This window comes from Syngnathus leptorhynchus, chromosome 17 (genome assembly GCF_054491065.1).
Source record: "Syngnathus leptorhynchus isolate UIUO chromosome 17, UIUO_Slep, whole genome shotgun sequence".
NCBI lineage: Eukaryota > Metazoa > Chordata > Actinopteri > Syngnathiformes > Syngnathidae > Syngnathus > Syngnathus leptorhynchus.
The window spans coordinates 8,231,292-8,253,630 of NC_141211.1; the positions used below are offsets into that span (position 1 = coordinate 8,231,292).

Consider the following 22,339-nt stretch of genomic DNA (forward strand, 5'->3'; position numbering starts at 1 on the left):
CGCTACAATTACACAAAAGTGCTTGTACTTGCTCAGACTCTAAAATGAAACCGATAACTCCTTCACACTCCAAAGAGGATTGTTTTTTTTGTTTTTTTTTAAAGATAGTTTGTGGGATATAGTGGCATTTATCTATGGTAGGACACTCGTTGTAGGGCTTTAGAGATGTAGCGTTTGAATTATTAATGCTCAATTTCCCACTTGCTCCTCTCAACTCCCTTTCTCCCTTGCTCTTTTTGCATTCTTCTTGCACTCTGGGTATCTCTTCCTTATACGTTTGTTGTCGTGTTAATTCTGCTAGGCTGTGCATCTCCCGTGCCTACAGTTACAGCTATAAGGGAATAACTATAGGCTTCCACCCAAACAAAAAATAAAAATGGAGAAGAACACTAAAAACGGTTGTGAATGGTCATGCTTATAGCACACTTGATATCCACTTGTCATATTCTGGTTGAAAACAGTCAATACTGGGCTGGACAACTTAGCACCTTTGTTGTTGTGACCTCATTAGCTAATATTTTTCAAAAAGGCAACTAACAAAACAAAAAATGGTTGTTTTATTGGTCACTGAGACTGAGACTAAATCCATGTTCAACCATTCATGACCACCTCAAATGACTTACATTTCCTACCAATGGCTGATTCAAATGATAATATAGCTTCATATATGAGTGATTTTTTTTGGTGTCCTCTTTTGTATTTTAGTGTTACGGGATGACTTCCGACAGAACCCGCAGGATGTGGTGGTGGCTGTTGGGGAGACGGCCACCCTGGAATGTCAACCACCACGTGGGCATCCTGAGCCCACCACCTACTGGAAGAAAGACAAGGCTCGTCTTGATCTTAAAGATGAAAGGATCACAGTGAGTTGATTGTGTGTTAACAATGAAATGGTAAAAAAAAATGTAAATGGAAATTCAAATACTCAAACAGTATCTATAGTTTCTATGCTTTTTTTCCCCCCCAGGTTCGTGGAGGAAAACTGACTATCTCCAACACTCAAAAGATTGACGTAGGAATTTATGTGTGTGTGGCCCTCAACATGGTCGGCGAGCGAGAGAGTGAAAAGGCTCAACTCTCCGTGTTTGGTAAGAACTCTGGGATATAAAGTTTTCAAAAGCAATAAAGCGTGACTTTCTAAGGTACATATCCACTGCTTACCATCCCATTCAGTATTTATCACCGTCTTACAAGTAAATTTAGCCTCCCTTTATATGTCTACACCCAGAGAGACCGGTGTTTGTGCAGCGGCCTGTGAACCAGGTGGTCTTAGTGGATGAGAGTGTGGAGTTCAGATGTCAGGTCCACGGTGACCCACCTCCAACTCTGCGCTGGAAAAAGGAAGACGTGGATATTCCCCGGGGCAGGTGAGGCCAATGCGTGAGTGTGTGTTGCACTCGTTTAATGAAGGCTTGTGTGCACATCAATGTGGTAAAAGTGATGACGTGGAGGTGCTGAAGCGAAGCTAATGAGTCCCTCAAGAAGCAATTTGACATGTTACTCGTGGACTTTCATCAGTGCAGCAGAAATCATTTATTAGCCACAGAGAATCTCATTATTTGCTTTGTGAACGGCTGTCCTCACAGCGGAGCGTTTGATTGCTTCAAACTCTCCAAGCAGCACTGTTCTTTTGATGTTGCACATAAGGCTCATTTTGGTCCGGCCAGAGCCGACGTTATATTGGCCCTTGTTTCATCTAAAGTAATCCGATACCCGGCCCACAAGGATTTGTTTCTATATGAAGCAAACGTTGTCTCACTAATACAGCCAGCCAGATCTTTACTGCTCAAAGTTTGGAAGCCATTTGTCTAGGTGTGCAATGTTTCAACCGCAGTATCCATATTATAAAATATTTGAATTGCCATTTTCTGGCACTAGTTAACCACTTCAACAGTTTGAACTCATGTGACTTCTCCACATTTGTTGTGGTCGTCAAAAAGGGATGTTCCAATCCATCACTGATCTAATCAATCCACGACGCAGACTATGATCAGCACCAGGGGCTTTTTTTTTTTTTTGTGCCCTTTGACTGAAGAAACGTCCTGTTTCTCGTCCACCCTACCACTTTTTTTTTTATTCTTTTCCCGAACCCGTCGTCCTCATGGGAAATGTGTATCTGGGTCAGAGATGTTCTGTGAATCCGGTCCTCGCCCAACTCCGGAATGACCCCGCCCCCACATTGATACCCCCCCCCCTCTGCACGCTCTTTCACATCTGACTTTTCTCACCCCTTGTGCCATTTCTCTGCCTGACTTGTCTTCTATGTGGAAATCAACATGGCTGACTGCACAATTTCACAAGATGTCTCATGTCAAAGAGACCCCAGAGAGGTGGAGCTGACTCCTTTGCCCCTCCGCTCATTCGGAGTCCAGCCCCTCTTATCAGAACCGGCAGAGATGTCCCTCTGAAGCAATTGTGCCCTTAAAGTAGAGAATTCTGCACTGGTGGCTGCACAATATGAATTTATAGAATTCAGTTTGTCAGAGTGAGCCACTCCTTTTCTCGCAGACACTCTGTCCGTCTGACTCTTATGTCCTTACGGCTTGCACTCTCCCTCCGTCATGGCAAACTGCACATCACAGCGGGTGCTTGATCGTTATAAATATTGAAAGAGTGGCACAGTCAGGGTTCCATCTGAAAGCCCCTTTAATTTTGCCTTCGTGATGGTGTAATTGCTTTGCTCATTTTGTTTATGCAGTAGTATGTGCACGTCGGGGAGTCTTAATCTGTTCAGAAAGTGAGGTGCTTTCAAACAATCATAAATGACAAAACCTTTGGAAATAAGTTTTGGGTCACTGTGTGTAGAGAAGAAAAATAAGACTGTTCCCCATTGTGATTGTGAAACTTGATCCGGTTTCACTCTATCAACCAACATTTTTTCCAACATATCATCTATGTTGAAATGGAATCATTCAATTTGTTTTTTATTCCATGCAAATTGAAAACCGACTTCTTATCAGTTTTTGTCACACCCCTATGCACACTACTTACTGTGGATGTCAATTTATTTTTTTATGAAAATTGAGGCTTCAGTGTTACCACTCTGTCACCAGGTATGACATCAGATATGAAAAAGAGGATCTTTTGCTGAGGATAAAGAAAGCCAGCGTGAGTGATCAGGGGACCTTCACCTGCCTAGCAGAGAACCGCGTGGGTAAAGTGGAGGCCTCCGCTTACCTGACTATCAGAGGTGCGCTCTCATCAATCCTATCTTTTATTGTCACTCCCAACTCACAGAACAATCACTCCTTTATTGCACATTTTACCAATGTTATTGCCCCCCCGCTGAAAGGTTGGGCCTGGCCTGGCTTCAAGCTTTCTTTTCACAGACAGAACAAAGCACTTGACAGCTTTACATTTCAGACCACCGATTGCATATGAGCGAGCAGTCTAAGCAGTTTTAAGTGGGAGGATTTGATTAAGCCCACTCTCTCTCTTTTTTTATTCACTAACTGTGTTTTTTTCGGGATATTTTTTGTATTCATTGACATTGATATGTTTTAGTGTGTTTTTTGACTATATTAAGAGGGGATGACGAACCTATCCGACCCAATTTCAATTTATTTCATTTCTACATGCCGATTTGTTGTTGTTTGCGTGAATGTGAATTAAGGGTAACATCTTTAAGGGTGCCAAGCCAGTGATAAGCAATTGTGACCCGAATTATGCTTACCATTAGGAATTAGTTCATGGCATTGGTTCTTTTCCTTCTACATACTGTGGCGATTGAGAGCCATCTGTCCTCCAAACACCATAGATGGGAACCCAACACCATCTCATGAATTTCTGATTTTCATTATTTTGCTTTCTTTCCCTCTACTCCTCTGCTTTCGTTCGCTCTGTGTTGTGACTTAATCTCACCCACACCATTGTTGTCACCAGTTCGCCCTGTTGGTAAGTAACAGCTGATCCCATTGTGCATGTTTTTTCTTTTTCTTTTGGGGTTTCACCCTTTGAGCACTGCTGTGAGATTCCATACACTCATTCATCAAAATAATATTTTACTGGCACATCTCTCAATCACTGACTTTTCCTGTTCTGAGCCACTCCATGGATGTAGTGTCACTTTAGGATTGTATTTTGACTTTGAGGCGTTATGGGCACCCTTATATATGTGATGTTCAGTTTACCGGTAGTATAAGAAATACCCCTTGTGCATGACTGCAAATAAGCTACTGTATTGCATGCTACTGTAATATTCAGAGGCGCCCCAGTTTGTGGTGCGACCCCGTGACCAGATTGTGGCTCAAGGACGAACGGCGACCTTTCCCTGTGAGACCAGAGGCAAACCTCAACCGACTGTGTTCTGGCAACGAGATGGCAGCCAGGTGAGATTTTGGCGAGATGTTTTCTATAGTGTGCAGACAGCTCATGGTGAGAGATATATTGGGTGTCATGCTAGGAAAGACATCAATATTGCAACAGCTGTATTAGAAAAAAAAAAAAAAAAAGGAAACGCTAAACTGATCAGACCAGGGTGACATTGTGGGTGGGTTTTTGTGGCTCCCACAGATAATAAAGTGGTCATTCATCATCAGTTGATGCTGTTCTGACCAGCCGGCTCACATTAGAGTCATTAATGAAAGCAGGCTAATGTCCTTTCCTGCCAGCGTGTCTGCTTGGGGTGCAGAAACAGACAAAGCTGATGCCTCAACTCTCGTAAGTGCAGTAGAAACACTGCGGGGGACATTGAGGTCTGTCAGAAGCTTCTTTGCAAAATGGTGGTGCAAGTCTTGAGAATCCTTTTTCAACAAGACATCTCATAAAAGGAAAAGACATTGTAAATGTGGACGCCAACATGGATTTGTGTCATACTAGTCCTGGTCGAATTGGGAATATTTTTTTTTTCATTTGACAATATGCCCATGCAGATTTCACAGATCCATAGAAAGCAACGATGTACCTTCATTTGGGTGTTTTACTTTCCAATTTCACCCCCCCGTAGGATCTTCTGTTTCCCAGCCAGCCAACACAGGGTGACAATCGTGTATCTGTGTCTATGAATGGAGAGTTGACCATTTCATCAGTGCAGCGTTCAGACGCGGGCTATTATATCTGCCAAGCCCTCACGGTAGCAGGCAGCATCTTGGCCAAAGCCCAGTTGGAGGTGGCAGACGGTAAGTAAGGAGACCAAAGCGTGCACACCCACTTCATCCGACACATCAAAGTTCATCAACACAAGAAACAGAACAAAATGTTGGCATTTTGCATTTCCCCAAACAATGCAATCTCTGTTTTAATCAATTGATTTTTTTGTATAATTTCTTTCCGCGCTTATTTCTTGTTTTACCAAAATCTACTGACAACACAATACAGACAATAGGATAGAACAAAGTTTTGTTAGTTTGGCTGTATAAGCAATGTCATGTAGTAAAATGCATTATGGTTAATGACTTTTAATAATTTATGATATATATTTTTTTATATTGCTGCAAATGAGCCTTAAAATCACACAAAATGAATAAACGGATCAACTTGAAACCTTGTTTAGATAATTGATGACAGTATTTAAGGCCGCTCATATTTTTATTTGCAAGCCTCCATTTCCATGCCGCAAATGCCGAGCAGTCACAGAAAATTATTATTTTTACAACCTCTCGCTGTGATAAATGTAAGTGGTCCAAGAGCACATAAAATGAAACTCTCCTTGATGGAACGGACACATTTTCGACAAATCTTTAATGTCAGCAGTAATTGCTAAACTGCTTCCTTATCAGTGCGGTTGATGCCCTTATCCACTTTTGTGTCTTTTAATGCATATAAAGAAAGAGGCTGAATGAAACATGCAGGACTGATCGTTGCTAGTGTACTTCTGTCAGGTTGGGGTGAGAGTTTTAACAAATGTGACGAATCAATTTCAGCCAACATCGAAAGAAAGAAACACATCTCCAGCATGGTCGGCGTGCTTGTAATTATACGACTACTTGCATTAGCTTTGCGTACGTTCACAGACTTAAAGGTTGAGGAGTTCTGTGCCACAAATGCTCTGGATATCTCTTGACTTGCTGTGCTGAAAACATGCTCATTTTATGCAATACTTTAAAATGATTGCAGGTCAGGACCCATTCCCATCAACCACCATTCGGTTGTAACGTTAATGTACACTATCCAAAATTAAAACAGCCACCGACAAGTACTGCAATTGTCACTCTGTATTTGCAAAGTGTTTCAATTTATTCATAATTAATCCCTCACGCTGTTCATTGGAAATGCGGAATTATGCAGTACCACATGTATTGATTAGAAAGTCCGCTTGAACAGAGGAGTTAATCAATTGTTGGCGTATGTGACGGGTCGGTGAAGCATTTAATCTGAAATCGTTAATTATGATATCCTTTCATATTTACTGTGTAAAACGGTGTCAAACGATAACGATGGAGCCTTACCGAGGTGTGTATGAATTGCTGTGTTTTGCTTTTAATTTGGTTCTCACGAGTATTCTGAGCTTGATTCAAAAAAAAAAAAGCAAAGGGACCCTGTTGTAAACACTTGTGAATATGGAGACAAACCTGATAAGAGTTGAAAGCAACAGTGAGAAAATTGGAAGCCGGGGAGTTGTTACAAGGCCTGAAGAGAGCCAACACTTCAGAAATTACTGTTGCAGAGTGCACACGCTGTTTTCTGGATGATATAACATACTTTAAAAAGCTTTTAAAGCGTTGCATTGTTGTCCTCCTTGGCATGCTAATTTAAGAGTTTAATTTGTTGTGGTGGTGGAATGGAGAAAAAAAAGCCGGGAGTGGTTGAGGGGAAGTCATTGTAGGCTTCAACCGACTGGATGTGTTGAAAGGCGTTATAAAGAAGGTACGGTAATTAGCGCCACAGGTTAAGCATCATTAATCCTCACCTAGTAATTAAAACGGAAAGGTGTGATGCAGTGCCATGAGCTCACTGCTCGACTCTGGAAAAGGCTCAAAACAGTCGCTTCCTTTTCCAGCAAATCCATCAGATTGAGTTTTAACGTATTGGGACTCCAATTATTTCAATCACTAATTAGCACCTTTTTATGAGCTCATGTTTTTTTTTTTTCTTGCAATATTTTGCCAGTGGAGAGAGGAGCAAGTCGACAATTGATGTTGAGACGGTGCCATCAAAATTAAAGTTTCAATGACGATAACATCTCGTCCTTCATGATTATCCTCAGCCCTGAAGGACCGGCCACCGCCAATCATTCGTCAGGGTCCCTACAATCAAACACAGGCATTGGGGAGTGTGACAATACTCAGGTGTCAAGCTTCAGGGGAGCCACAACCCACGATTACCTGGCGAAAGAACGGCATCAGTCTTCTTGGCAAAGACACGCGGTTTTCGCTGCTGGAACACGGCAGCCTTCAAATACAGAGTGCCAAGGTGAGTTCATTCACCCTCATTAGTTTTACAGTATTTACATTTTTACACTAACTGAGTAAACTCTGAGTTGCACCTTTAAACGTTAAGATAGCTCAGTCGTCAGTGTCAGAGGAAATGATTAAAAATATCTTTGTTGTTGTATTTATGAGATAAAAACATTCCACATCGTGCTGAGAGCTCTACTCTGATGAAGTGATATTTACATTTGAATTGAATTTACACTACACAGCATGTCTGAATTGTTTCTGATTTATTCTTGAATCCCCTCTTAATTGTCTCCAGAGTGATGTAATTGAATCAAACCATAGATTCATTGTCCAGTTTGTATCACTCATGTGACACCAGAAAGCCACTTAGAATTGACAATATCTAAATTATATTTCATTTTCAAATTAAAATGTTAACAGAGCATTAGTATTATCTTTGTTTCACAATTTCAACTGTGAACTGTATCTGTGAAAATCTCATCACATTGTGTCTATAGGGGATGAAAGATTTATTGACACAAACAAAGGGTTCCTGATGAATCTCTTTATCACAAACAAAGTAGCTCACAGCTTAATCAAGTCAATCTATTGCGCATACAAGCATACGTTTGGTTGGAACCGCGACCGTACCAACCTGATTCAAGGACTCGAGGACAAGAACTGTTAAAGGTATTCTTACGGGTCTGATATAATGGAGGGACTTAAATATGCAGGGTCCTGTCTCTGTGTCAAAGTGCTCCGCTAATGTCGCTCACCTCCTCGAGAGAGTGAGAGAACCCAACTGCCAGCGGTCCCAAAGGCTTTGCCAATATGAGCAAGATGATCATATCACTGCTTCAGTATTTCCCGTGTCAGCACTCCTGATGATAATGTTGATGGTTCTGGGAATGGAGGACGACTATTATTGGAGAAAATCAATTAAGGAAATTAATGTCAGCTTTTACTGTGCTCTTCTTTTTTTTTTTCATTGGGTGGCTTTAAGGTTTTCTCTCATCCACTCTCAAGCTTGTCTGGAGCCAAATGCAGGCCAGTGAAGGTTAATGCATTTTTACTGTACTACGAGCTGCAAACCTCCTCCTGACTGATGCAAGAGCTTGTAGCAACCAACTGGGATCACAGTTGCAAAGACGATTCGATTCACGCTCGCACACCTACGGAACATGTCTGCAAGCTATGCTTTTTGCAGTTTGGATGAGCAAAGAACGCTTAGACATTTGCGATTAGAAAAATAGAGTACCAAAACCTTAAAAAATATTTGCACGCCAATCCCAGCATCTTATACTATGTAAATTAAAATTGACATTCAAGCAAAAAAATGTAAACACTGTTTGATAATCATCATTTTGTTTTTCTTCTTAGCTCTCTGATTCTGGTTTGTACACATGTGTGGCAACCAGCTCCAGTGGAGAAACATCATGGAGTGCTTACTTGGATATCACAGGTATGCAACAGAAAACGTTCAAACAGTTGCTTTGTAACTTGGCTTCATTTGCATTTTGGGGCTTGTATCATTATATTTTTTTCTTCTTCTTTGTCAGATTCGACTGACCCCATTGACTTCCTGTCCACCAACCTGACAGCCCTACCGGGGCCGCCCTCCAAGCCAGAGGTCACTAATGTCACCAAGAGCAGCATCTCGTTGTCATGGGAACCGGGGCCAGAGGCTGGCTCCCCGGTGTCCTCCTATGTCATTGAGGCCTTTGGGTACGTCTGTGACCCATGGCCGTCAGCCATGTTTAGTGACCCCAAAAAAAGCAGATGGGAGGCGGGGGGCTTGTTTAAAGCAGACCAAATAGATAGTCCAAGTAGCGAAGATTTAACTGTTAAACAATAGTCACATTTATTTGTTTTACCTACCTTTTGGTCTGCGCTTCAATTTTCTGTCTGGTAGATACAACAAAAGTATTCTCTCCAGTTCATATGAATTCATCTTGCTTTCCCAACAGCCAGTCAGTAAGTAACAGCTGGCAGACAGTGGCAGACCATGTGAAGAACACCAAGTTCACCGTCAGTGATCTACGACCGAATACTGTTTACCTGTTCATTATCAGGGCAGTCAGCGTTCAGGGGCTGGGAGACCCGAGCCCCATGTCTGAGCCTGTGCGGACACAAGGTACCAAAAAAATACATATATATCTCAAGGATAGTCCTTAGAAATAAGCCACACAAATTTAAATCACTTGCTCTTCTTGCTATTGTAGACATTAGTCCAACTGCGCAGGGAGTGGACCATCGTCACGTACAGAAAGAGTTAGGGGACGTGGTGGTCAGCATGCATAACCCCGTAGTTCTCAGCTCCACTTCAGTGCAAGTCACATGGACTGTAAGGACACAGCGTTAGGATACTGTTCCCATCTACATGGTGAGAAGCTAACTTATCTCTTCTCTCAGGTGGACAACCCATCCCGATTTATTCAGGGCTACCGTGTTCTGTACCGGCAGACATCGGGGCTGCCTTCCCCAGGACCATGGCAGATCCAGGACTTAAAAGTCTCCTCGCAGAGGGACATGACTCTTTTGGGCCTGAAGAAAGGAATTGTCTATGAGATTAAAGTGCGACCGTACTTTAATGACTTTCAAGGTGCGGACAGTGAGTCCATGACTGCACGGACTATGGAAGAAGGTAAATAATTGTGCACATCTCTCACATCACACAGGATTGATAATGATTTGATGTTGAAAAATGATAGCTGACAATCCTTGGGCAAAAATCCAATCCTAACTTTTTCCTCATGTAAAAAGATCAGTATACATGATAACTAAGCTGGCGCTAAACTGGCTATTAGGAAAAATACCCTGAAAGGTTATTTTTCAGTCGCATTTGATTTGATAAAATAGTATTTCCGACCGTTGATGCTGGATCAAATCAAAAGTGGTGTTATTTCCAGTGGACAAATCTGGCAGCAGATCTACAGACTGGCTTTCTGGTGGGTGTGACGATAGGGAGTGTATCTCCAAATGTATTTGCAACCTGGCCAGGTGCTGCATCAGCCGAAGCGGGCAGGGGTCCAGCTCGCACTGAGAGCTTGTCAAGATAAGGCCATTAATGTGAACGAAATCTCCAACTTGCAGAATTTATGTTTCATGGCAACACATAAGAGGGTCTATCCGGGATTTTGAACACGCACGTCTGCAAAAAAAAAAAAAAGAAAAGGACCTTACCTCACTGGAGCCCAATTAAAATGGCCACACGGGATTACTGAAGGATTTTTCCAACTGAGGTAGCAATTTTACTTCCTCTGGATCCTGGAAAAGGTATTAAGGAATAGAAAAAAATGTCCATTAATCTAGAGCCAGAAATGGATTGCACAGCAGAATCTTTTCAGAAAAACACTTATTATCTGCCTGTGGCAGATATTCACAGCATTTGTTGAACCTTGTGGGGGGGGGGGGCTCTGAGGGCTAACAGAGAAAGCACATGGTCAGGTGTTCTACTCTAAAATCACAGTTTAAATTTAAATATGTCATGTGGCTAATGTTGGCAGCAAAGAAGGAAGACAATGTAATACTTTTCCCCATTACCATCACAAATGTGAGGGTGGGGGCGTAATTCACATCTCAAGTAGCTTGGGCGATGGCTCATTAGCGGAGCAAGTTATGTTTACCAGATTGCATTCTGCAAAGAAGCAAATTAAGCAGCTTTAGCACATTTTGTTCTTGTGGCTACGATTTGGTGGTACGCATCATTTAGGTCAGCTGTGTATTTATTTGCAGGCACTACATATTATTAAGGAGCATATTTGTTTGGATTTGGTGATATCGTCCTGATTCAATGTTTGAATATTAGTATTTATTATGATTAACTATGCAGTCATTGGCAGACAGACTCGGATTTTCTATGTGTGGAGAATTCAAAACAAATCTACAATTTCAACCATTTAGAGATAATAAGCATTGGTGACATTCTCCCTCCCCCTTTTGTCAACTGCAAACGTCGAGTCACAGTGAGCATTTTGCCGTGCAGCCAGGTGGCGGACAATACAATCGCATCACGGCCCACCTCCTTTGCACATCTCTGCAATGTTGTACATATCAGAGCGTTGCCTAAAGATAGTATTATTATTTTCTATCTTTTTAATTGGGTTTTTGCTCATCAAAAGAGTCGAATGGAAAGTATGGGCCCCAAGCAGTTTAATGGTCCATTCTGAGAAGATAATGTGTTAAATTGCATAGATTATAGTGTTGGAACCCAGCTGGCCACAATCTCATTATATCTCGTGTGGGTCAACAGTCCAGGTAGCAACATGTCGGAATTAATTTGAATTTTCCTTGCAAGGCATTACATGTCTCAAAAGATAAAGCACAATGACCATTTATATTTATTTAATTTTCTTTTTGACCCATCAGCACCCGGTGCACCCCCTCAGCAAGTGACGGTGTTGACTGTAGGAAGCAATAATAGCACCTCCATCAGCGTGTCATGGGACCCTCCACCCTCTGAGCAGCAGAACGGCATCATCCAGGAATACAAGGTAGAGTCGTTGTGATTGGACAAAAACGTCCCGATACATTTGAATATATATTGTAACCTTCAAATGGATTCTCTCAACCTGTTTGTCTTTGTCAGATCTGGTGTTTGACTAATGAAACCCAGTTTCATGTCAATAAGTCCGTGGATGCAACCATCCGTTCAGTGGTTGTCGGGGGTCTGCAGGCTGGAGTGCAGTACCGCGTGGAGGTTGCTGCAAGCACCAACGCAGGGGTGGGGGTCAAGAGTGCGCCCCAGCTCATCACCTTGGGTAATCCACTCGTACACGCGCGCGCACACACACAAACTCAAGTCGGGATAAAATGACCGAATAATGGGGAGACCGAGGTGTCCATCATGGTTTGGGGTCTGAGAAAATGATTTATCAATTTAGCACCCTGCAGAAAGAAGATTGCTCTTTACACTGTGGACATCTGCTGAAAAATCAATAGTGGTTCATTACATGTAGTGTTTGGTAACACTGCCAAGTACTGTTAGCCGTATCAATAATCCACTTCAATATATGGGCTGCAGTCACTAACAAAGTAGAATGATTTTTTTTTTTTTTTTTTGCTGGATCTTATCAGCCTATCATTTCTTATAAAATAGCAAAAGGATGCTCAGACTATATAAGCCCAGAGTCAATATTGGAGCCCTGGACAGATGCTCCTCATCTATGACTCTTGACTGATAAATAATAACAGCCTTAACAGACAGGGGAAGGGAAACACAAGCCTGTGGGCTGCGGTTTAATGACGTGTGTGTGTGTGTGTGTGTGTGTGTGTGTGTGTGTGTGTGTGTGTGTGTGTGTGTGTGTGTGTGTGTGTGTGTGTGTGTGTGTGTGTGTGTGTCTGTGTCAGGATTGGGGGTTCCTGCTGGAGACTGTGAATCTAATTTCACAGCACAGTAGCTGCAACATAAAATCAAACTCTGTCAGAGCTGCTCCGTCAATCTCGTGTCTTTTAGGCTCAACTTGATAAGTGCTCTGCTGAATTGATTAACTCTGCCTGTATATTGAATGCACTGATGCTGTTTATTTGTATTTAGTTATTTTACGTATTGTTTTCCAAGCCTCCAAGTTGGGTTTTTTTGTTACATGTAATATTTTTGTCCAGTGACACTACTGACATGCTCCACTTCCCATGTAAACGTTTTATTTGTACGTCTTCATTTTTACGTATTTTTCCATTGGGGGTCCCCAGGTGCAGAACAGAGGGATGTAATGACGGGATCGGAGGGCAACAATAGCATCTCAGATGTGGTGAAACAGCCGGCCTTCATCGCGGGGTTGGGCGGAGCCTGTTGGATTGTTCTCATGGGCTTCAGTGCCTGGCTTTACTGGAGGAGAAAAAAGAGGAAAGGACTCAGCAACTATGCAGGTAAAAAAAAAAAAAAAATCAATTTACATGGTTTCGCATCGATACGGAATCTCAAAGCTCATTTGGTCTCTCGCCCCAATGAGACTTGATGTCATCACAGATTTGACTCCATTTGAGCTGGCTAAAAGGCAGAACGATATGAATATATTCAACACTGGTGGAAATAGGCTGTATTTACTTTTACCCACTGTGCATTGGTGTGCATCAAATGTGCCACGCTCTATCAGTGGCGTGCTTCAGCACTGTCATACATTCATGCGAGATAAGTCATTTAACATCACCTCCCATTATCAGACCTTTGACAGCGTTGTTTGCACATTAACATGAAGCGCATCTAGGTTTAAAGATGAAATGTATATTTTTAGCCATTTGGTGAGCATGGCCATTATCATAATTTGTATTCCAGCAGTCACTTGGTTTTCGGGTTTAAGAGGGATTTACATAATTGAGTGAGGCATCTGATCTCTTTTCTCAATTAAAAATATTATTGTACAACAATAAATAAATCAATGAATAAATAAAACAAAAAAATCAGACTTAAATGGTTTGCTTCATTGGAATGAAATGTCATACTCTGTCTGGAGTAAACACGATTAATCCTGACAATACACAGACAAGCTGAAATTCCTCAATAGCTGTTCTGATTTGTGTATGAGTTGAATCTGTTTTCCCCTTTTTAATATTCATTACTCTTTTTTTTTATCATTGCAGTTCAATCTTTCACTTTTACCCGAGCAGGTATGCATTTACACTGTGATTTAAATATTGCAATTTAGCTTTATACCAAAATGGCAGCAATATGTATGTATTCTTGTATGTCAATGTCAAATTGACTTGTGTGTTTTTTTTCCCCTCTTTACTTTTAAGTCACATTCCAAAGAGACAGAGGTCTGATCAGAAATGGAAGGTGAGTTGTTTTTACTTTCTAGAATGACCTTCACTCTGTCTACCTTCTCAATAAGTACTCATTTTAATGCCTTAACACAAGTCATTTCCTGAATCCAGAATTAGAATTTGCCAATCTTTCCTTCTCAGACTAGTGTTTAATTTTCACTGATGTACTGTACACTCGATCATCAATCACCCCTTTCCTTATGAATGCTGCTAATTAATGAAGGCAGGCTGCCGTATTTCTTCATTGCTAATATAAGGGCGAGCGAAGAGGTCATGAGACGACGGGAGAGGTGATGAATGTGCTATTTAAAAAAATGTCAACCTATTTGACTTTGTGCTCCTTCATAAAAGTTTGAAAGAACAGAGTTCGAAACTCTCTGATTTATGGTTGAGGTAGCCAGCAGCCAGAAATTTCCCCAACAATACATTCATACAAAAAAAAAAAAAAAAGATCTGGCAACTTCTTTAGTTGGGTGCAAAAAAACATGCTCATGACAATAAAAGGGTCTTAATCTGAATCTCAATCTTAATTAGAAATATGTGCTTGCTAAAAAAAATCTTAAATTAGGCTTCATTATGAGTGTTTCAATTTACCCAAAAGTAGGCCAATCATTTGAGCAGAAAAGGAAATAGATAAGAAAGCACAATTAATGCCACGCCAGCTAAACAATCAGATAATTGCATAGCCATGACTGACTAAAATAAACATCTCGACAGATTAATAAACACACACACGCACGCACGCGCAGGTCGTTACGGTAACATCGGCACGTGCTTCATAGATGTATGCAAATGTGTATTTTACAATGGAAATGATTGATATAATTGTTAAACACCTTTGAGCTATCACCAAGTCAGCTGTAAACAATTCTCTTGGTTCTCGGCGAGTCAGGCCCAGTGGAAAATTCCCTGCGTGTACGAGCGCATTAAGTCAACATGCGACCAGGACACGTGAACCATGCAAATGTTTTGTCATTTTTACGCTATGCAAGTGTTTTTTCCAACTTTGATTTTCTCAAGTCAATGCTTGTATACATTACCACTGTATTTCACGGCAACAAAGTCAGCGCCACATTTCCTAAACCCCCCGATGGTCCTTTTCCGCCTCTGTTGCCATGGAGACAATGCAGCCATGTAGTTGCTCTGCCAGAGGCGGTCCATGATTCTCAATTTAAAATGTAAATTTTTGTTGTGCTAAGGCTATAAAGCGGATTAAGTGTGGATTCAGGCCTGCCTGGTTTCTCCTGGGAGAGTTTTGGCTTGTGGAGTTGAAGGGGAAGCAGAAGTCTGATATATAGACCTGCCATGTTATGCCCCGCATGTTTTCTGCACTCTTGTTTGTGCTTCTGGCTTTTTTGATGAGCTAAAATATATTCACTTTGGGTTCATTTTATTTTTAACACAGCAGGAAAAACAACATTATTAAAATGCATGCTGATATTTATTTCATCATATAAGCCTCTAATCTGCTAAAGTCTTCCTTTCTCTGTGAATATCCGTCCCTCAGCCGTCCAGGGCTGTTGAAAGCGGGTGACCCTGGTCTACCCTGGCTGGCGGACTCGTGGCCCTCCACAAGCCTTCCAGCAAACGGAGTATTGGGAAGTCCGAAAGGCAGCAGTAACTTTGGCCGAGGAGGTAAACATGGCTGGCTGATGGGAGTTCTAGCCCGCGTTGCCCGGTCCGACAGTTTTGATGTTCGTCATTTGTTATTCACAGTGACAAGGCCTGACATTAAAACAAACACGCAGAGAAATTAAAAGTGCCTTTGAGGGCTACACTTTGCTAATGTGATTTGACAAGCCTGATATTTGGGATTCAATTTGTGTTATTACATTGACTTTTTGCCCCCGATTTCTCTCCTGCTCTGCTTTTGTGTGACGAGTTTGAGACTTTAATAAGGTTTTACATGCATCCTGCGTTTGCATGTTCGTCAAGCTCAGGAGAGGTCTGGTCAGCTGCAGGGCTGAGCATCATCATGTGAGCACTCCACCGGGCTTCCTCAGCATGATGCATGTTAATTATGGTTGCAGACCATCACTTCCATTCAGATCAAGTCTATTTACGAGCTGTTTTTGTTTAACAAATGGGGAGAGCAAGAGCAGCGGGGAGCGTTAATGACCTTAAAGATTGTTAAAATCATGTCATCTAATCTGTGGATGATCCCTGTAACGCCTGGCTTTTTTGTCGTAGATGTCTTACCATCCGCAGCGGTGGAGAAGACAGGCACCATGCTGTCGGATGGGGCCATCTACAGTAGTATTGACTTCATGGGGAAAGCTGCTTACAGCAGCCCGGTCCAAGACAGCCAGCCCACCCCCTACGCCACCACCCAGATATTGCAGTCCAACAGCTTCCACGAGTTGGCTGTAGACAGACCAGATCCACGCTGGAAGGCTTCTCTGCAGGCCCAGCAGGAAATAGCCAACCTGGGCTACTCGCTAACTGATAGACGCCCGGCCACCGGTACAATTTTGTGCCTTTTTTTTTTTTTTTTTTTTTTTGCATGACTGCTTGAGAGAATTGCCCAGGAAGAAAATATTGTGTGACGGTTATTTTTTTAGAAGTACAATTCCTGCAAGGGAGTTGGCAAACGGAGCCACAGAAAGTACAAAATGGAAAAGAGTGTATTTATTTACATATTCACTGCAAATGAACCCTTAGGATAATGCTCTTAATTAGTCTGCCATCTTCATCAGAGTTCTACCCTGGGAGCTTATCTAGCCCAGAAATGTCAGACAATCATGATTCATTTCTTTGGGTTAACTTGATTGGCAATGTGTTATGAGTGTTGTATAGGCTACTGTGTTCGCATAGTCAGTAGCATCATGGAGGCATTTCTGTCCACGCTTTTGACGATTCACAATAAGCTTTGTGCTCAGCTAAATGTCACGACGACCAGAGATAAAGCAGAAGAAGCTTTACGGAAGAGGGTCGCCTCAGGTTTTGATGCCTATTTAAGAAATATCATAACATTTTGAAATCATTGTATGCCTTCGGCATACCAAAAGGTGGTTGATGAATAAGAAAGGTTGGATGGAAAAATATAGACTAAAAGCCAATTCTGGGTGCGTAGAAACGGGTTAATTGTAATCTGCTAGCATGGCACCAAACAAAAACACTTAAATCTTGTTGCCCACCCTCAGGTTCAAAGGTAGGGAAGAAAAAGAAGGCGAAAGGTGGAACAAAGACCCCTAAATCCAACGGGACATGTTGGGCGAACATGCCCCTGCCTCCACCACCCATGCACCCTCTGCCTGGAACCGAGGTTGACCTTGACCATTACCCTCAGGAAAGCCACAGAGGAGGGTAAGATGTGTTCACATCTCATCAGTTGACTCACATGCAAACATGAAACAACAAGCACACTTCTAAGCTCACAGAAACAGAGGTCAGATCTCCACCACCAGCACCACCTGTGTCCCCGTCATTCCAACATTGATATATTATGTTTGTTTTTTCAGCGTTCATGTTGTGTGGTATTCTAACTCTCTACCTACCAGATACGACAACAACAGTTGGGCCCCGCCTCTCTCGCTCCCTTCTTACCGTCACCAAAGTTTGGAGAACGATGTTGAGGAGGAAAGGGGACCTACTCCGCCTCTAAGAGGAAGAGCCTCCTCACCGGCGACGGCAGCATCTTACAACCAGCCTTCATCGTCGTCCCTCAGCTCAGCCCATCATGAGGAAATGCAGTCGATTTTGCAAGCCCATTTGGATGAGCTAACCAGAGCTTACCAGTATGAAGTTGCCAAGCAAGCATGGTAAACAGCATTACCGGTTTTCATTTCAATTTGATAGAACGAAAAAAGTGCATGCGTCTTGGACAGATGAGCATTCAACCGGTGGCTGTACACCTCAAGCCAATGTCGCAATCTTCCATCCATAATGCTTCTAATGGAACCTTGCAAAACAACATAATGGTGGACATGCATGCAACGGAATACGTGGGTTTAGAAAAGCTCTCTGGTCTAACGTCAGTAAATAGAGTTGATAATTAGGCATGCATTGCCTTGGTGGCGGGCGGAGAACTGTCATGCAGAACAGCTGTAGAAGAGATAAAAGCCGTGTTGCTGACAGCCTTTGACCACCCAGATACCCTTTATCCACTCTATTTAGAACCCCACTGTTTGCATACCACCCACTAGCACCAAGCATGTAATCAGTTAAGTGTCTGCAGACTTTTCGGATGTGCACTCCTGCATCCTGGTCTTTTTGTTGCTTTATATGTCATCCTTGTGTTGGATTTCTTATAAGTCATTTTTTTATCGATTAGGAACATGAAGAGCAATTCAAACATGTCCAACACTACCATTCCTCCGATGGACTTTATGTCTTCAACGCTGGGCTCAGATTTGGGAGACACCCGCCTCTCCGAGGATGATGAGGAAGACAGATACGCTATGGTGTCAAAGAATTTGTGCAGCTTTGATTACACTCCTGGACAAACTATGGATAACCTTGAGGTCTCAGGTACGTTGACACTGTGAAGGCAAACCAACAACTTAGGTTGCACGTCTAACAACCTCATTTGGATTCAGTGCTGACATGGGATTTGTTTTGTTTGGGTAGACGTGTCTGTGTGTGTGCTGATTATGTCAGGGTCACATTAACTGGGTTGATTCAGTGTGTTAGTGTATTCGGCAGTCACATTGACTGCTTTTGTTGTGGTGGGCTGCAGGCAGAAGGCAAGGGACATGAGCACAGGTAGTCAGTCCGTTTTTCTGTCCGTCTGTCGTCAGTCCGCTGTCATACTAAGACAAACCAAAACTGTAATGTACGTCTGTCATCTTTGTCTTAACCGTGCTTCTATCATCGGAAAATTTAGAGTTTGACACGGCTTTTTTAGAACTATTACCCAGCCTGTTAATCTGTCATTGTTGTTTTAACTGTGATTCTGTCATTGCTAAATCACATTTTGTCTCCATAATTTTAGGAGTCAGATATTGCTCGTGTTTATCTTGAAATAAAACCTACAATCATTTTCTAAAGTATTCACATTCAAATGAGGTTCCTTTCTGTCACTGTACAGTAAATATTTGTAAAAGTTCAATCCTGTCGGATTTCTGGAATTCCTTTGAAGTTATTTAAGAACATCAAAACCATAACACTGTATATATAAGTGCAGCGCTCTGCTGAAAAGTTTGATATTTTAAAGTTATAAATAGGATTCCTTTCTGCATAGAGAAATAAGACAACATCTCCCACAGGGATTAAAATACACCATTTTTGATGCATTTGTTTGATAGAGTAACAGGAGGACTGGTAGTGTATCTTAAATATGTGTTTTTATCGTTTAATGCGCTATTGTTGGACAAAATACAGATCAGTGGGACTAAAAATAATCACATATATTAGCAATGCAAACAGTAATTATTGTTTGTTTGGCTGTCAGATTTGGTGCGAACAAAGCCACAATTGATGTGACAATTTTCTTCGTTTTTATACTTGAGCAACACTGACCTTGTTTTCAGTCAACGTATAATCTGAGATTTCTTATTGAGAAAGACAAATATTCCTTTTTATTTGTAGGTAAAGGCACACAGTTGTGTCGTTCAGACAGCCCCGGTACAGCAGATTGTGGTCCGCAGAACACACACAGCCTTGGTCACAAGAGGGTACAACTAACCGGCCTCAAATCACAATCAAACAAGGTTGGGACACTGCCCAGACGAAAAGACACTCATCAAGAAGGTAAGATAAGTCTTCCTAGATTTCAGATGCATTAGACTGGAACATTAAAATGTCCCCGTTGTTTGCCATCCACTCAGCAACTCATGCCCCTCAAGTGAAGGGCCTTCACAGTACCAGTTCCCGCATGAACAGCTCATGGGCCAGTGCAGCCTCGGAGCCTCCAGAGGAGTGCATGGTGACCGTTTCCACGCTAGAGCGGCAGCACATGGGTTCCTGGGGCGACACCTCAGCATCCAACAGGGCCACGCTGAGTCGAGCTTCCCACAAGAGACCTGCCGCAGAAGCGTCCCACAACGGGCATCTTCTCTCAAACAGCAAAGAGAAAAGGGATCACTGTGAGTGACAACTATAGTATTTTGTGTATTCGTGGTGCTGCGGCTGCCGTCGTATGTTTGAGCTTATAAGAGTGTCCGTGCTGGGAGACCTGTCATATATGTGACTGCCTGACCTGTGTACACTATTAAGGGCTGATGACTAACAGGTATAAAATTCCAGCATATACAAGATTTTTTTTTCCATTTCAGCTTCTGCAAGTTTAATGGCCAGTTATTCCACTTTACCACGTTGTGTGATAATATTGCACCCCAACTGCTTTTGAAGATGCAGTCAAAGCAATATTCCTGCTGAAATTTCATACTATTGTTCTGCTCTCTTGCTCTTTCAGAATTTGTTGGATACATTTCCCTGCACACCTTGTTTCTAAATGCTCTGAGATTGTCTCTCTGTGAGTGACTCGCAATGATGATTGGAAGCCAGAGAGACAACAGGATGAAGTCAAAGGAACATGCAAATGAAAATAAAGAACTGTAAATTTCATGTACAGGACACAGACACCAAACTCACAATGTTCCCTTCATAGCCCCTATTTGAAATGAGTAAACTGTGTGGCCACTTCCGTACTTACGTATCTCTCACTTGGTGTACAATAATTCACACAGAGGATTGAAAAATCACAACAAAATGACAAATAAAAATGAAAAAGGACTTGCATAATGTGTAAATACATTTTGTATGTATCTATATACTTTTGTTTCGCTTTGCTATGCAAGCTACCCTAATGTCTGTCTTTTTTATTTTTTATTTATTTATTATTGCATTGACTCATTTTTCATTGGCGCTCAAACCATTTGCTTATCTTGATGAAGCTACTGTATTATTGTACTTTGCACAGAGCGTTTTGGTGGAAATAAGCACAAACCCATTGTTTGCAAAGCCGAAAAGAAGAATCATGACGTTGGGAATACTTACGGAAAACATCTCCTTTGTTGAGCATTAAAAAGGAAGCAACAGAGGTGATAATGCGGTTTTTAATAAGCCAAGAAAGGGTGTTATGTACTTAATATTTGCTGTGATTTTTATGATGCATTAACGACTACTTGCAAAATGTTCCACTTTTATGGTAACAAAGCAACACATCACCTGTGATATCCAAAGCAAGGCAAATGGGTATTGTGTGTGTGTCCCTTCACGCCCTTTCCTTGAAAGTATGTTAATATGATATACAGTATATATATTTATTTCTTTGGGTACTTCATTTTCAATTGCTTACAATGATATAAGAGTGCAATATTCAAAACACGATGCCACTATACAGTAGCTTGTAATGCTCTGTTTTAAATACAGATATTTGGGAGAACAAAATTCTGATAACTGATTAATCGGTAAAATGTTTTACTTTTATGTCTTTGTATTTGTTTAATTTATCAACAGAGGGAAAGATCGTCAATTTTGTTTTTGGGTTTCTTTGTTTTTGGGGGTGTTTGAATGTCATTATATTTGTATTATGTTGTAGCTGTTAATGTGTATGAAAAAAGGAACACAGTCGGCAAATTTTGCTGATTAAAATGTCTAACATGGGCTGATTAAATCGTGTGAATCAGTCAGATGTATGGTATAAACCCCAATCCTAATGAAGTTGGGACTTTATAGTGAAACATAATTAGAACTGGAATACAATGATTTGCAAGCTCAATGTTCAAACTGATGAACTTTCTTCTTTTGCAAATATTCACTTTTTATTTTTTATTTGATGCCTGCAACACATTCCATAAAATGCTGTGACAGGGGCATGTTTACCACAGTATTCCATCATCCTTTCTTTTCAATACACTTAAAAAACTATTTGGAACTGAGGACGTTACTTGGTGAAGCTTTGGAAGTGGAATTGTTTCCCATTCTTGATTCAAAGCTCAAGTTGCTTAACATCCAACACTGTAGTATTTTGGTTTTGGATTGTTTATTTGTGGTAAGGGGAATCTTTGCCTGCCAGACTGGTTTGCCCTCAGGAATACACAACCACACACAGTAGGGGCAATTTTCAATCCTTTGATGCAAAATAAAATGTGTATGTGAAAATGAGTCATGTTTCCTTCCATTTAGTCTACTTGCCATTCAAAACTGTTGGAAATTGCTTTATTGTATCCAAAAAAAAACTACAAATTCAGTGATGTATTACTATTTTGTCAATCTGAAGCAAAACCTATGATGATTCATGTTTATTCAAAGTAATTCAGGAGTATCTGTTTTTTCATTATATGCAGTTAGAATTATTGTGCTGGGATGGACTGATT

The 22,339-nt window shown here is 41.4% G+C and overlaps 1 protein-coding gene across 1 annotated transcript in view; it reads left to right on the forward strand.

The window, feature by feature from the left end:
- The window catches only part of LOC147043609 (roundabout homolog 2-like), a gene marked incomplete at its 5' end in the record, with an annotated part of 44,604 nt that extends 22,499 nt beyond the window's left edge, over positions 1–22,105 (forward strand). The window contains 26 exons of the mRNA XM_085936625.1: positions 706–863; positions 968–1,088; positions 1,229–1,367; positions 3,054–3,190; positions 3,883–3,894; positions 4,204–4,328; positions 4,946–5,117; positions 7,145–7,350; positions 8,697–8,778; positions 8,876–9,041; positions 9,284–9,450; positions 9,539–9,660; positions 9,729–9,960; positions 11,685–11,809; positions 11,905–12,076; positions 13,008–13,184; positions 13,896–13,922; positions 14,052–14,091; positions 15,586–15,713; positions 16,269–16,541; positions 17,222–17,384; positions 17,579–17,839; positions 18,352–18,548; positions 19,608–19,769; positions 19,847–20,104; positions 20,434–22,105. Of these exons, the coding sequence (XP_085792751.1) occupies positions 706–863; positions 968–1,088; positions 1,229–1,367; positions 3,054–3,190; positions 3,883–3,894; positions 4,204–4,328; positions 4,946–5,117; positions 7,145–7,350; positions 8,697–8,778; positions 8,876–9,041; positions 9,284–9,450; positions 9,539–9,660; positions 9,729–9,960; positions 11,685–11,809; positions 11,905–12,076; positions 13,008–13,184; positions 13,896–13,922; positions 14,052–14,091; positions 15,586–15,713; positions 16,269–16,541; positions 17,222–17,384; positions 17,579–17,839; positions 18,352–18,548; positions 19,608–19,769; positions 19,847–20,104; positions 20,434–20,435 (3,824 nt within the window). The remainder of the gene's footprint in view (positions 1–705; positions 864–967; positions 1,089–1,228; positions 1,368–3,053; positions 3,191–3,882; positions 3,895–4,203; positions 4,329–4,945; positions 5,118–7,144; positions 7,351–8,696; positions 8,779–8,875; positions 9,042–9,283; positions 9,451–9,538; positions 9,661–9,728; positions 9,961–11,684; positions 11,810–11,904; positions 12,077–13,007; positions 13,185–13,895; positions 13,923–14,051; positions 14,092–15,585; positions 15,714–16,268; positions 16,542–17,221; positions 17,385–17,578; positions 17,840–18,351; positions 18,549–19,607; positions 19,770–19,846; positions 20,105–20,433) is intronic.
- Positions 22,106–22,339: the final 234 nt, after the last annotated feature.